The sequence below is a fragment of the Elephas maximus genome, chromosome 20, assembly GCF_024166365.1.
Source record: "Elephas maximus indicus isolate mEleMax1 chromosome 20, mEleMax1 primary haplotype, whole genome shotgun sequence".
In the NCBI taxonomy this organism is placed as follows: Eukaryota; Metazoa; Chordata; class Mammalia; order Proboscidea; family Elephantidae; genus Elephas; species Elephas maximus.
In genome coordinates, this window is record NC_064838.1 from 59,261,763 (window position 1) to 59,277,268 (window position 15,506).

General features: G+C 43.3%; 1 protein-coding gene across 4 annotated transcripts in view; it reads left to right on the forward strand.

The window, feature by feature from the left end:
- CACNA2D3 (calcium voltage-gated channel auxiliary subunit alpha2delta 3) overlaps positions 1-15,506 on the forward strand; it is a 1,053,043-nt gene that overhangs the window by 849,059 nt on the left and 188,478 nt on the right. For all 4 annotated transcript variants that reach the window (XM_049863210.1, XM_049863213.1, XM_049863211.1 and 1 more), the window contains 6 exons: positions 5,293-5,364; positions 5,626-5,687; positions 7,090-7,157; positions 11,237-11,282; positions 11,441-11,538; positions 13,823-13,916. In XM_049863210.1, coding sequence (XP_049719167.1) covers positions 5,293-5,364; positions 5,626-5,687; positions 7,090-7,157; positions 11,237-11,282; positions 11,441-11,538; positions 13,823-13,916 — 440 coding nt within the window. The remainder of the gene's footprint in view (positions 1-5,292; positions 5,365-5,625; positions 5,688-7,089; positions 7,158-11,236; positions 11,283-11,440; positions 11,539-13,822; positions 13,917-15,506) is intronic.

Sequence of the window (15,506 nt, forward strand, 5' to 3'; positions counted from 1 at the left end):
ACAGTCTCATCAAGGTGATTTAGGCTTTTACTATTAGGCAACTTTGGGTTTGTTTTATTAGGCAACTTAAAACTCTTCCAGCCTCTAGCCATTACCCAATTCTAAAACCACTTTGACATTTTAGGTGTTTGTTAAAACAGGACCCCACTCTTCTGGTACCAGATTCTGTCTTGCTGCTATAACAGAAATACCACAGGTGGTTGGCTTTAATAAACAGAAATTTATTTTATCACAGTTTAGGAGGCTAGAGGTCCAAATTCACGGTGCCAGCTCTAGGGGAAGGCTTTCTATCTCTGTCGGCTCTGAAGGAATGTCCTGTCTCTTCTAAGCTTCTGCTTCTTGGCAATCTTCCTGTGGCTTGGTGTCTTTCTTCCCCCATCTTTGCTTCTTAACTTGTTTGTTTAATCTCTTTTATATCTCAAAAGAGATTGACTCAAGATACACCCCGTATGAATTCTGCCTCATTAACATAACAGAGACAACCCATTCCCAAATGGGATTATAACCACAGTCATAGAGTTTAGGATTTACAACACGTATTTTGGGGTGCCATAATTCAGCCCATAACAGACTCCTTTATTTACCCCAACAATTCTGTGAAGCAAGTGTTATTGCTATCCCCACTGTACAGATAAGGAAACTGTGCTATCCCTACTGTACAGATAAGGAAACTGTGCTATCCCTACTTTACAAATAAGGAAACTGAGGCAGAGAATATCCATGTCAAAGGGCATGCAGGTAGATTCTAACTCTGGTCACAGGGCAAGTAGGTGGATTCCAACCCATGCAGTCTGGCCCCCAAAGTCCCGCTCTTGACCCCTATGGCGTGCCATAGAATAGAATCCATGGTTTCCTTGACATCTCTGATTAAGTGCCTCACAGTATGTGTGTTACCCACCCAGAAAGGTCACGGTGAAGATGAGGAAAGCCTTGCACATAGTAGCTGCTAAACAAATGTTTGTCCACATGGCGGTGTTGCGAATATTACATCATCAGATTCTACCTCAACTTCAACCAAAATTCTTTCTTTGCAGTGTAAGTCCTTTTTCTACATCCCTGTGGTCTTCTCACACTTCTTACCTGTGATGATTCAAACAGAAAGTTTCCCCAGAGCTCTATAAGTCTCTCCCCCCAGGGCATATTTCTGGGGCCTTTGTCTGTTTAGTTTGTTCTTCTTTAAACCCCCTCCAGTGACTCCCCAGCTCATCCTTGAGCCCTATACCCCCAGATCTGAGAGCCTAGACCAAGGCATGGAGAAAGAGAGGGGTTCTCTGTACAGGTGCCCTGGCCCAAGTGTGTTTTCGTATGTTGGTTGAATGCTTGTTTGGGAGTAACAGACCTGTTTATCCACTGCAGCCCCCTTCCCCTTTAATCTCGCAGCTCAGCCAGAATTGTGCGTCATCAGGGGCTTAGATGTACCTGCTGGGGCTCATGCTGTGTGTGGACATCAAGCCACATTAGGAGAGCAAGCTATTATTATACAATTATATGCAAAAGCTAAGGAGATTAAAGAATCTCTAAGAGGAAAGCTTCCTTACTGAGCTCTAACCCAGGGAGGTGAGAAGGGCAGGTTTGTAACGGAACCGGAAGTTTGGCCACCATCTGTAACGTGGTTGTTAGTACGGAGGATGCTTTGAGCAGATCCCTGAAGCTCTTTCAACTTGAGGGTTGCAGACAGGAGAGTCATCAGAAGCTCTGGGGAAGCTCATTTGAACTGAATAACCCAGTGTACAGGGGAAAGACAGAGGTTCCTGGAAATCTGGGGCCCTGCTCGTTGTCACCAGATTACCACTTTCAGCTTGAAGGGGTTTTATCTTTTATTTTATTGACGACACTGCTTCAACATCCGCTGCATTATCACACTTGCAGATGTTTGATGATCTGATGGGGGAAAAAAGGCACGTCATTGATGTTTCAGTTTGCCTTTCTTTGAGCGTTCAGTTAAACATCTGGAAATGTAATTTTTAATGACTACATAATATTCTACCATATGGGCACGTGGAAGCTTATTTGGAAATTGTCCTCCACCTGGCCGTTTTCATTTTCCCAGTTCTTCACTGTTGTAAATACAGGCGAGTTGAAGGGGTATTTGGAGAGATCTGAGCAGCATGTCCTGGTCATCACGATCACTCCCAGCCCCAGTGGTGAGTGGTAACACTTGTTATTCCCCGCCTCTCTTGCTTCTGTTCTGGGCACCTCTGCTGCCATGTTGGAATGTTGCTCCTGGGGCTGATGGTGCCACTGACCTGCTGTGTGATTCTGGGCAATCTGCTCCCCTTCTCGAGCCTCAGTCTCCCCCAAGGGAAAAGTGACATTTCTGGGATGGTCCAGCCTCACAGTGCTGTGTTCTGAGGGAGCAGGCTATTGGAAAATCACCCAAAGGCCCCCCTCCTCTGGTAGTGAGGCCAGGAAGCCACCTTCCTGTCAGGCCAGCTCAGTACCTAGAGCTTGGGGAAGAGCCTAGTGGGAAGTTAGAACCTCAGACTGTCTATCGTGTGGTCAATTTTGAAAATTTTCTTCTTTGATTAAAAAAACCCAGAAATATCAATGGGTTATTTTTATATTAATGTTATGAAATATTTCATTTTGTCTAAGTGTTTCTCTCTTGATTTGAGAAGCAGATGTTAAAAGAATGGGTTCAAGAAGCAGAGAGGCTGTGTGACTTGGGCAAGTTTCTTAACTTTTTGCTTCAGTTTCTCCACCTGTAAATGGAGATAATAATGGTACCTCAGAAGGTGATCTTGAGGATTTTAAACGATCCCTGAGCCTAGCACTTATTAGTAATTGTTGTTGTGTTACCATCAAATCAATTCTAATTCGTAGGGACCCCATGTGACATAGTAAAACTGGCCCACAGTGTTCCTGAGGCTGTAGTCTTTATGAGAGCAGATCACCAGGTCTTCTCTCCTGCAGAGCACCTGATGGATTTGAACCACCAACCTTTCGGTTAGCAGCGAATGTTTAGCCGTTGTACCACCAGGACTCCTGAGCGCATAGTAAGAGCTCGGTAAACGGTGTCTCAGTGTCATTGGAGCTGAAGAAGCATCCGATGAACACAGCTTTTACAGCACCTGTCAGGGTCACTGGGGTCTGGGAGTCCTCACTCAGGAACACTTTCGACAGAATGAATGAAAGATGAAGAAATTGAGCCACAGTGAGGTCACAGGACAGCTGGTCTGTGTCAGTGGCTGTTCTCAAACCTTGATATCCTGGGTTACCTCTCTTAAGAGCAGTAATTTTCAAACTGGGGAGGCTGGAGTGGTCACAAAATCCATTTAGTGGTTCATGAGCGGCAATTAAAAGCAATGAAATAGACGGAAATAGGAAATATCGGAGGGCATCATCACAGTAAGATGTATTTCTTATGTGACTCAGCCAAAAACGTTTGAAAAACACTGGTTCAGAGCGTGGGCATTTATGTCAAGCAAGCTAGAATTTGAATCTTGATTCCTTAAGCTCTTGAATGGGGTCTGAAGCCAAGTAAAGATTAGGAGGGAGATAATGAATTTGATGATGATGATGACAAAGGTGAAGGAGGAGGAGGAGGAGGTAGTGGTGTGATAATGGGGATGGAGGGTAGCTAATATTTATTGAGTGCTTTTTTTAAGGGTATACCAGGTACTTTTCTAAATATTAACTCATTTAATCTTCATGACAACTTTATGAGATGAGTGCTGTCATTAGTCCCATTTTGCAGATGAGGGAACTGAGACACAGAGTGGGTAAGTTATTTGCCAGAGATCAAGAAGTTCTGGCTCCAGGTCCATTTCTTTAACCACAGTGCTATCCTGCCTCACAAGTGGTAGTTCAGTATATGTAACCTACTTTTATTATTATGCAGAAAAGGGAAAGACTAGATTTTCTGAGCCTTTGTCTCCAGAAAGCATCAATGACCCTGGCCTTGGACCCTCCCAGGCCCCCAGGCAGACTGCCCTGTGCTACTGGGAGTTTGGGGGGTGGCATTGAGACAGGGAGAGGCTTACCTAATCTCTGACTTGCCTGGGGAATGTGAGAGGGGAAGGTCCCAAATGGCTTTGGGCAGGCACCAGAAAGAGGAAAAATGAAAACCATGTTAAAGATAAATGGAGCCGTTCTTAAAAGTTAGAAAGCAGACTTAATTAGGACCAGTTCTCCCCATCCAAAACCACAAAAGTTAAAATGGGAAAATATTTCCAGAAATGGCCATTATGTGTTGTTAAAAAATATCTAGAGTAAAATATATGTTTTATTTTATACATGCCTCCAGCTAAAACTTATGCGTTTACTCTTTCTCCCAGAAGATGGGAATGTGAACTCAAATCTAGACAGCCCCGAATCAAATTTAGGTTGCTGCAAGCATTGCAGTTTTCTATCGGCCAGATCTTACTCAAGCTCCTCAAAGGAGACAAGAGGGGGAAGGAGAAGAAGCCAAGGCATGGGTCCGGGAAGGAGCTGTTCCTGACAGGCTGTGGCATGTCAGCGTTTGCTCCCGTTCCATTAAATGGCCTTCACTGTCCTCTCCCATTGGTGCCCATGACGGCACATCTCTCATCACCGTGTCTGCTGTCCTCCTCTGAACTCCAGGAAGGGCCACACGTAATTAGAAGAGGTCAGCCGGGGGTAGGGGGGAGGAGAGCCAGACTCACAGTTCCTAGATGTGACCTCCAAAAATCAGATACAGGGTCACCCTGTTCCCTGCCCCGTCAGCGAGTCCGTTAATTGGCGCGCTTGAAGATGATTCATGCCATGAGAAACTAATCCCTGTCTTCCAAATGACTGGCCTTATGTGTTTTTTTCTTTTTCTTTTTAAACTACCGTGTAAAAAAAAAAATGTCTTTAACTTGCCTATGTTTTGAAAAATGATTTCTCCGTGGCAAGTCAGTGCCCTTTGTGAAAATGTGAGTTGGCCCCGGAGACAGTCTTTCTTTTTGAGTTTTCAAAGGTTGCCTGGGGTCTGTTCCCTGAATCTTAGAGATTTGTCAACATGGTACAGGCTTCTGTGTTACCGTCCTGAGGGTTCCATGAGCACCCCAAATTGAAGTTGAAAGCCATATATTTGTGTAGTTAGCCTGTCTCCCATTGTACAGGAGCAGTGATGTTAATTCTTCAGAAGCCCTGATTTAGAAATATGAGTGCAATGTGCAGACACAATGCAAAAGCGCCTGGGATTCGATGGTGTCACAGCCCAGCCCCATCTTACCCCGGCCTGGCACCTACCATCAAATGCCTTGGGAAGACAGATGACGTACAGTTCCCAGATGGCACAGTAAGGCAGAGAAGAACTAACACGTCGGTTTTCTCTTATCATTTTAGTTAAGAAACGCCATGGTGAATCGGAAGACAGGCAAGTTTTCCATGGAGGTGAAGAAGACAGTGGACAAAGGGGTACATTTTTCTAAAACATTCTTGCCGCTTAATTTAAAACAACCCACTGTGAAAAATTAGCTTTGAAAGCTATATCTGGAATAAATATCTTTCACTGAGATCATTTTTCTCTTGTCTTTACTTATCTCAAGCAAGATTCATGTAGTACTGTTAACCTGATCGTAGTGTGTCCATTTATTTTTATTTATTTCTGGAAACTTCACCTAGCAGACTAACCGTGTTTTCTTTTCTCTACAACTTTTTTTTTTTTTTTCAATCTAGAAACGGGTTTTGGTGATGACAAATGACTACTATTATACAGACATCAAGGGTACTCCTTTCAGGTAGAGCTGACCATAATACATGGACATTCCATCAGACCCATCAGTTGTGTTTGTACAAAACCTGCTGACGCTCTCAGAGCTCATCATCTGAAGATAACCAAACACCCTGCCGAAAGGCTGGAAAGAGTGAGGAAGGGGCTTTTCCCAGGCTGCTTTTGTTTTTCCAGAAGGGGGAAGATGGTTCAGGCTCACCTAGGAGAACTCACTCAATTTGTCATGGCTTTGCGTTTCATTATCAAGCAAATAAGCTTTGGGAGTTCCCACCAAGGGTGGAGAGACGAATTCAGAGGGTTACCAGGGTCCTTAACCATCTAACTTGCTGCCTAGTGAGTTCCATTTCACCTTTTATTTCCATAACCAAAAACAAAAACAAAAAACCAACCCTTCACACATGGAGGTGGTATCTCCATCCCTACGTGATATGCTTCTGTTTTAATTTCTCTGAACTGTCCTCCTGTGCTTGTCTGCCTTTGAATCCTGTTAATTCTCTTTGTAATGATCCTGGAAAATGGCTTGGCCTCATTGCCTGCTGTCAGATGCATATGTGGTGTGCTAAAGTCCCCCACTTCTATTAATTTACTGTGGTAACGAACGCCTTTTGTAAAATGTTATTTCAGTAGGGCTGCTTCACGTTTCTGAACTGGTGCCTCACAGAGCTAACACAAGAGTTTATTGCCTATAGATTTAGCTAAAAAATAAATTCTAGCATTCGATGTCAGATATTGCCAGGAATCATGGGTGGATTCCATTTGGAACCAGTAGCAATCGAGGGAATGCATGAGCCACTCAGTGGGTTTGCCAAATGAAAAGACTGTTTTTTAAAACATATTCCCTTACTTTAGGCAAGAACAGAAAAGAGCTTAAATCAAGCCAATAAGAGTGTGAAACATCAATTAGACCAGGGAGAGGGCTGGCTAGAGAAGCCCACAGTGCAATAAGGTGGCTACATTGAAGTGGTGGTGGAAGTGTTCATTTTTGTCCTTGAGAAGGGGTCAGTTTTTCCTAGTCCCAAACTCTGAGGACTGGAATGACCCATCTCTGGCTAAATGTGGGGGTGGGATGTGTAAGGTAGTAGTAAAGAGCAGGCTGCATGGCCCCGAGGGACAGGATCTAGGAGAAGAGCTTGCTGGAAGAGTGAGTAGTTTGCCACACCTCTTAAAAACACCTAAGAGCAGCCAATGGCTGCTGGCACTTCTAATCAGAAATTACTTTGAAGCAGCTGATTGAATCTAAGAAAAACCAGCACCAACTATAATCAGTGGGGTTTTGAAAGTAAACTGTTTGAAAAATTGTTTACAGAACATGAAATAGAAATGTGAAAATGGAAAATAAAAATGTTAGCCCACAAGTCTATTCCAGTTGACGCCATGAAGTTCAAGATCTGCTTTGTTTCTCTGCACAGTTTAGGTGTGGCGCTCTCCAGAGGCCATGGGAAATATTTCTTCCGAGGGAATGTAACCATTGAAGAAGGTAAGGTGCTCTCTTTGCTTGTCTTATCCTTTGGTGTGAGAAGAAAATTCTGGAGCTAGCTGTTGGGTTGACTAAATACCTTGTTCCTCTGTCTATCCCTTTCCTTGGGTATTTGATGCAATTAACTGTCAGCTTGATGTCACCTTGCTTGCCTAGACTGTTTCAGACTGTTGGGAAGCCCGATTAGCAATGCCTTCCATTATAATTTTATTACAATTTTTGATTTACAGTCCCTGGGTGGTGTAAATGGTTAGTGTGCTAACTGAAACGTTGGCAGTCCAAGTCTACGCAGAGGCACCTTTGAAGAAAATCCTGGCGATCTACTTCCAAAAAAATCAGCCTTTGAAAACCCTATGGAGCACAGTTCTACACTGACACTTATGGGGTCGCCATGAGTCAGAGTGGAGCCCATGGCAACTATTATTTGTTTGTTTATTTTTCTATAATCTATGAAGTAGTTGAGGCAACACACAGGAATCATACCTCAACTGTATTCTTCTCATACCTGAAAATCAGTACCAGGAAAAACATAAGTTAATGTAAAAACTTGAACACACATATGCAAGTCTTAGTATCCTACACAGATGAGACACAAACTTGACTTGGGTTCACAGCAGCTATGGTCCAAAGAGAAAAATGATTAACGTTGATCAGAAGGAGTAAGTAGTGCCTTGAGGTCCTGATTCTCTTGTCTTCATAAAGCATCAATGCTTAGTAAGCTCCCAGTAAATGGTAGCAGTTGTTACAACTCTTTAAACCTTGAAACTGCTGTCACACACGTACTGTCCTTCTCATCAGCCGTGGCCTGGAGCGAGTCACTTGCCCGGTCTGGGCATTAGTTTTTGCATGTCCATGGGGAGGGAGTTGGACCAGACCAGTACTCTTTTCGGTGTCCTCAGGAAGTATGGTCAAGAGCAGAAAGGTCAGTTATAAGCCAAACTTCAATTGGTTTGAGCTGGTTACCAGTAAGTGTGCTGACTTCCAGAAGTTGGACTACCCCATGGCTTGCTCAAGTGCTGTGGCAGGGATAGAAGCATCAGTTGATGGTCCCTACGATCCTTAGGTGGTCTGTGGTTTACTGCTGACTGGCCATGCACTGTTCCACAGGTGTTGGCTTTTGTCTCCCAAGTGATTGTGAGATCTTCAGGAACAGAAAGGAGACTTAGGGATTCCTCGTGAACTGACCAGAACCCAGAATGTATCCATCACAATCATGTGGTTCCTGTTCCCAGAGACATGCAAGAGATAACAAGCAGCTTTGTGACTTAGGCAAGATACTCGACAGGATATGTTCTCTGAGATCTTTTCTTAAAAACTTCTAGAACTTTCTGGCTTTATGGACCATATATGGCTCTGTGGACATCACTGCTCGTGAAGCCAGAATAGTCGTGTCTGAGCCATCTAAGATCAAGGTGGAGAAACAGCTCATGATCAGAACAACAGAAAAGAGGTTATTCATGGATTACTTGTGGACAATATGTGGACCTCAATATGTGGACCTGCCCCTACCTCATCCTTCCTCTCTCTGTTTCTGTCTCTCTCTCACACACACATACAAATTGTTTTGTATTGTCTTTTGGGTCATTTCTTTAGTTGTTATCTTCTCCCTGTATATTCATAGCTAAATAGTCTCACAGACAGACTTTCAGAGCTAACTGTAACAATCATGTAAGAAATTGGTCTGAATCCTCTTCCAGGGGGAGAGTGTCTGGTTATCTACACAAATGAGGTCAGATCTCTCTGTTGGTCCTCTGTAAAGGGAAGGACTTATAATCCTGCCAACTTTGCTGAGTAACAGAGCTTGAGAAAGCTGTTTCCCCTTGGGCTAACTAGTAGAGGGTCACGTCATCTGTAAGGGCTGTGACATGATTATTGTTCTGCTCTGTTCTTGGCAGGGGAAGAAGGTTCTTGGAGATGGCAACCATGCTTCTATGGGATCTCCCATAGGGGATGCTGCTGTCCTGAATATAGGAATTTTCAACAACCTTTGCTAATGCTAGATATTAAGGAAGATGGTGAACAGGTAGACTTTGCTCAGAATGTGAGCAGTAGTTTCTAAGGTTGAAGGCGTGGAGCTCTAGCTCTGCCTGCTGAAATGATTCTCTTCTGAACCTCCTTAACACTTTTTCTGTATTTTTGTGTGTATTGTACACAATAGTCATCAATAAACTAGAGTTTATGTCATTTTCATTGTCAGCATAATCAAATATGAGTGGATATGATTTTGTCTGGAGGACCAAAATCAGAGGTGAAGGAATTAGGGAAAAATTAAATCTTCTTGATTCCCTAGGAACTCTGAGAGGAAGCAATCAAAAAGACGTGCCCTTCAGGACTTGATCAGTTATGCAAGATGCTATGAAATATAGCCAGGGAAGACTTTGTAGGTGAAAGTTGACTGGAACTGAGCCTAGAAAAATAGATATAATTAACATCATTAACACAATATTCAGAAAGGTGCAGTCCCACCTTAGGGCCTTTGCATTTGTTATTTCTTCTGCCTTGAACGCTCTTCCCCCAGATAGCTATGTAGCTCTTTCCCAGCTTCCTCCAGCTCTTTGCTTAAAATCGCTTTCTTGGTGAGGCCTTCCCTGATCACCATATTTGAATTTGAAACTCTCTCTCCCTTCTCATCTCTCGACATTCCCTATCCTTTTTCCATGCTCTATTTTCCTTCATTGGAATTTCTTTTACTTGTCTTCTTTTCTGCCACTAGAAAGTACCATTATAACAGGGATTTTTATTTTGCTCATTACTATTTTCTCAGGGCCAAGGATAATGTCTGACACACAGTAGATGCTCTGTAAATATGTAGAATGGAGGAAGGAAGGACAAATGGAAGAGAGGAATGCAAGAAGGAAAGAAAGAAGGAAAGAGGGAGGGAGGAAGGAAGGAAGAAAAGGAGGAGGGTTGGGAGCAAGGGAGGGAAGAAAGGAGAAATGGATGAATGGAGGGGTGGGTAGATGGACGGACGGATTGTTCTCAGGACCAAACACTGTACCGCTTTCCCTCCTCATGTCATCTGTGAGTCAGGCATCATTGTCCACACCTTACCATTTATGTAACAGAGAGGTGAGATGACTTTCTCAAGGTCTTTCAGTCAGTAGCTGTTGGAGCTGAAATATGTCCACTTGGGTCGTATGTGATGATACTCAATCTAATCCATTCCCCAATTCTTGTAAAATAAAGCAGGATTGTGCCATAGGTCTATTATATTACTATTTATTGTATACAATAAATATTGAGGGGGAGCTGGAGTGTTGAGTGCAGTAGTATGCTGGAAGTCATTTTGGAAATTATGCATCCTAAAATAGGCCATAAGCATCATGGGAGTTCCTGAGATTGTTATTCAGAAGTGTCTGTCTGCTCATGGCCTATCCAAATCTAGTCAAAAGAAAATACAGGGAAACAGTGGGTGATTTCATAGAGTCGGGGTGCTCTGGAACACTTTATAAAAACTCTCAGGTTCCCTACAAGCTCCTCTTCCCCTAGCCATTTTGCAGACTGATGACTCTTTTTTGCTTAGTATCCTGAAACAACCAGCTATTTTTGCTGGTCACAATCCATTGAGTATTGGCAATTTCATGTCATTCAACCTATAATTTCGTCCTCACAAGCACCCATCAGTTAGGGACTACTATTATTCCTCTTTTGCACATAAAGAAACTGACATTTAGGAAAGTAACCTGTACGAGGACACACAGGAGTAAGGAGCCTAGCCCCATTTTTGGCGCAGACTATATGGGCTCCAAAGTCATTGTTTCTACATCTGCTAAGCTTCTTTCTCAGTAGTCATGGTGTGACATTTGTCTTCAGGGAGTCAGTGAGTTTCTGGGATACACAGCCAGGCAAGGCAGCATGGTAGGGGAGAGAGACGTAGGGGGAGAGGTCTGCCCGGGAAGAGAACTTATTTCCTTTCAGCAGAGTTCCCATTCCCAGCCAGAACCCTTTGGATTTATGTCTACCCTTACCCCACTGCACAGCCCTACCCTGGAGTATATGAATCACAAGGGAGGATGAGGGGGAGTCAGTGCCGCACATGGGAGGTATGTTCTCATTAACCCTTTCTCCTTGACCTCCAGGCCTTCACGACCTAGAACACCCTGATGTGTCCTTGGCAGATGAATGGTAAGAGTCAAACAGCCCTTCAACAGCATTGGTCTTTACTACCTTCTTTGATTTCATGTTGCTTTGCTCCCTTGCCCTGTTCTCCTGGTTCAAAGGACAGGGAAAGTGTTGTTCTCAATACTGACACGCCCTTGTTTTGGGCCATGTCGTGTTCTTAGGTCCTACTGCAACACTGACCTACACCCAGAACACCGTCATCTGTCACAGTTAGAAGCTATTAAGCTCTACCTCAAAGGCAAAGAACCTCTGCTCCAATGTGAGTCTTCTCTCGAACATGTATTGGGTGTGCATGTGGTAGTGGGGTACAGTGAATGCAAAACCGTGTTTTGCCTCAGTTTTCAAGGGAAGCTTTGCTTTGGCAGAAACCATCAGTTGCATTCAATTCAGCTGAATGTCTGCTTCCTGTAGGAACAGGAGAAAGAATGTGAGTCAACAAAAGTTACATAGACTCTCCAGTCCCAGTTTAAACATTTGCATTGGATCTGTCCTCCTACCAAACTATTTAGTTGAGCACTTGAGTAGGAGGGAACTATTACAACTGGGAGGGAATGGTAGATGCCCACGCACCTAGCTCCCTTTTTTATGAATGAGTAACCAGGGCCATAAGTAGGACTTGTCTCATCCAAGGCCATAACGTAGGTGTTCTGGCTCTTTCAAGACTGGGGCACACTATGACATGTTGCCTCTTAAGTATATATTCTGCTTTCTCTCCCCCAGCCAAGTGTCTTCTGTTTTTTTTTTTTTTGGTGGGGGTGGGGGGGTGTGGACTGAATAAGTAAGAGACGACCGATGGCCAGTGTAGAGGCAGTGGGTGTGCTTGCCAATTGCAGGACCAGAACTTATGCTATCACAGGGTAGTGCCAGTAACTAAAGTTGGGGCGGGGGAGGTTCACGAAAAATGAGCATGGCACCTGCCCCCACTCCCAGTGAATATCATTTATTGAATGATTTAAAAAGTACTTTATGTACGTTATCTTATAGAATAACCACAGCAGCCCTACGAGTGATGTCAGGAGGTTATCCAGCTACTAAATGATGTCTCTGTGGGATGGATTTACATTCTGGGATATGCCCTGGCAGGGAAAAGATCAGCTGGACATCACACAGGCTCAAGTTTTCATCGTCTTTGACCTGTTTTAATGACATATTTTAAAAACAGAAATATAGAGCTAGTGCAGGAACAGCCTTACAGTCACGATGTGGCTGTATCAAATCTTAATATTCTGCCATATTTGCTTCAGGTACTTTTTTAAGGAATGAAACATTAACGCTGATGATGAAGCCCCTGGCTATCCCTGTCTAGTCCCATTTCCATCTTTCCCTCCCAGATAGAACATCCGTCCTGAATTTGTTCATCGTTTCCATGCATTTCGTATCATTACTACGTATGTAGGTACCCAAAAACAATATGGAGCATTGTTCTGTACATTACACTATGCATATATACATACATGGGCCCTGGCGGCACAGTGGTTAAGTGTTTCACTGCCAACCAAATCCACCAGCTGCTCCTTGGAAACTGTACGGGGCAGTTCTACTCTGTCTTATAGGTTCACTATGAGTTAGATTCGACTCGATGGCAACAGGTTTGGTTTTTTTGGTTATGTACATATATGCATACATGCACGTATATAAATTTACACACAGGCACACATATGTGTAGCACCATTTATATGTATTTTCCTACAAATTTTATTTTTACTCATTGTGTTGCTGAGATTCATTTGGGCTGATCATTTAGCACTAATGCATTCGATTGAATTAGTGTATCGAATTCCATTACATACATATATCTCAATTTATCCATTTTGATGATGTGGTATTTCCAGTTTTTGCTTTTACAACAAAGCTCCTTTGCTTTCTTGGATCCCACCTAAGGTGAGAACTGGTCTCCCTTATGGGATAATTAGTTGCCCCATCTGCAATGTGATTGGAGGGCTCTAGGATGCCTCCTCTACACTCAGGACAGCTCCCTCATTCCTTGGCCTCTTCCACAGACTCTACCCATAGTCACTTTGGATAGTGTCAGATATTCCCCTTTGATATGAAAAAAAATCTTAAATGGAAAGACTCACAAAACTCAATGACTAAGTCCCATTAATCGTTAAGTTATAATATCCCCTTCAGGGCCCTAAAGAGAATTGCACGTTTTGATAGTAGATAGAAATGGAGTTGGAAGGAGCAAACTTTTGAAGGAGTGCCGCCTTCTATACCCTACACATCACATCCAGGGTCAGCATGTTGGTCCATGGCCTGAACTACTTAGATAGGGAGAAAAAGCAGAAAACTGAAGTGTAACGCATCCCAGTGTCTCAATTGACTGTCATCTCTTAAATGCATTGGGGGGCCTCTGTATTGCTAGCCTATCGGGTATCAGAGCTGTGTTTTGTATTTTTGGCTAGTGGAAGGTTCACTCATAAAGCAGTGCATTGTGTGTGAGAAAGGGGCCTGGTGATATGCAGAATCAGTCTGGCAAATGCTTCTTGTCCCCTCTCGGGGGGTCAGCCAATCCTGTCTCCCAACTGTGCCCCTCTGAACAGGTGATAAAGAGCTGATACAAGAAGTCCTCTTTGATGCTGTGGTGAGTGCTCCAATTGAAGCGTATTGGACCAGTCTTGCCCTCAACAAATCTGAGTAAGTGGTTGCACGTGTCCTCCTTCCATGGCCATTTCCTCACAAGTGGTCCAAAATATGGTTATGGTTTAAGAACTAAACTGTTTTAGGAGCCTGGTGTTAAAGTTCTTTAATTTTCCCCAAAGCTCCAAACCGCAAGAGCTAGAGCAGATTAGCAGCTCTGGCTTGGATGGCAAGCTCCTGGGTTTGACATATAATTTGTTTGAGTTTTAACATTACATGAAATTTGGTATGCTGAGGCAGGGTGACACTTCCGAGAGAGAGGGAGGTGGAAGGAGCACTTTGCTTCCTGCCTTGCCATGACTTCCTCTATTTCACAGTCTTGAGGGAATTTGGGATCTGGGCCAGGTTAGGTTGTGAATAGGACGGGGAAGTGAAAGCTCGATTTCGTTAGAGTGTCAAGTACAACCCTGTGGTTTTGTCTCTGAAATGAGGGGTGTTATCAAAGGCTAGGACAATACTGCTTAAAAAAAAAAAAAAATTAACAGCTTATTATTACTATTGTTTTAAGTAGTTATTAAAAGACTAAAAATAAGAAGCTCATTTCTTTTCTTTATGCTGTCATGCCGTACACTGTTCAGCTCTCTCCCCTTTTCTCTTGTTACAAGCTCCATTCTTCTGTTCATCTTCCTTTCTATATATTCTGGTCTCTTCCTTCTGTCATTCCCTCTGTTCTCATTTTTCATTCATTCATTCATCAAATGCTGATCATGCATTTGCTATGTGCTGGACACTGGGCTAAGTACTGGCAAAATGGTCATAACCAAGACAGACATAGCCCTTGCCATCACGGTACCTATGGCATAGAGTGAGGTACATTATTAAGAATTGTGATAACTGCTTCAAAGAAAAGTAATGGAGTGTAGACTTAACTTAGAGACCTGGAGTGGAGATGAAAGGCAAGGAAGGATTTCCTGAGCTGGAAAGAGCTCAAGGGTTAGGAAGCATCCCAGGGAGATGGAACAGCATGTGCAAAATCCCTGAGGTAAGATAGTATTTGACATATTTGAGGAGTTTAAAGAAGGCCAACATAGCTGAAATATAGAGAGTAGGCTGGAAGATGTTGGAAGATGAGGCTGCAGAGGGGTCAAATGGCTCAGGGCCTTGGAAGTCAGGTTAAGGATTTTGGATTTTATACTATGAGTATTAGAAAATCATTGAAGGATTTTAAGAAAGGGAAGGACATGATCAGATTTGCATTTTTTTTTTTAAAAAAAGATCCCTCCACTGCTATGTAGAGAGTAGAGTATAATGGGGTAAGAATGGTAGCAGAAGCTCCTACAGATTCCAGAGAATTTGCCACTTGGATCAGGGCAGTGGCAGTGGGCACAGAGAAAAGAGCCGTACTTGTGGCATGCTTCAGAAGTAAGACCCATAGCACTTGGTAGTGGATTCAGCGTGTGAGGTGAGGGAGGCTGAGCCATCGAGGATCATTTCCAAGCTTATGACATGGTAGATAATGTTGCCGTTTCCTAGCACAGGAGACACTGAAGGAAGAGCAGGTTTGGGGCTGAGTACGGACAGAGTTCCCTTCTAGACATTTGAAGTTTAAAATGACCATAAGTCCCCCAAGTGGGTATGTGAATATAC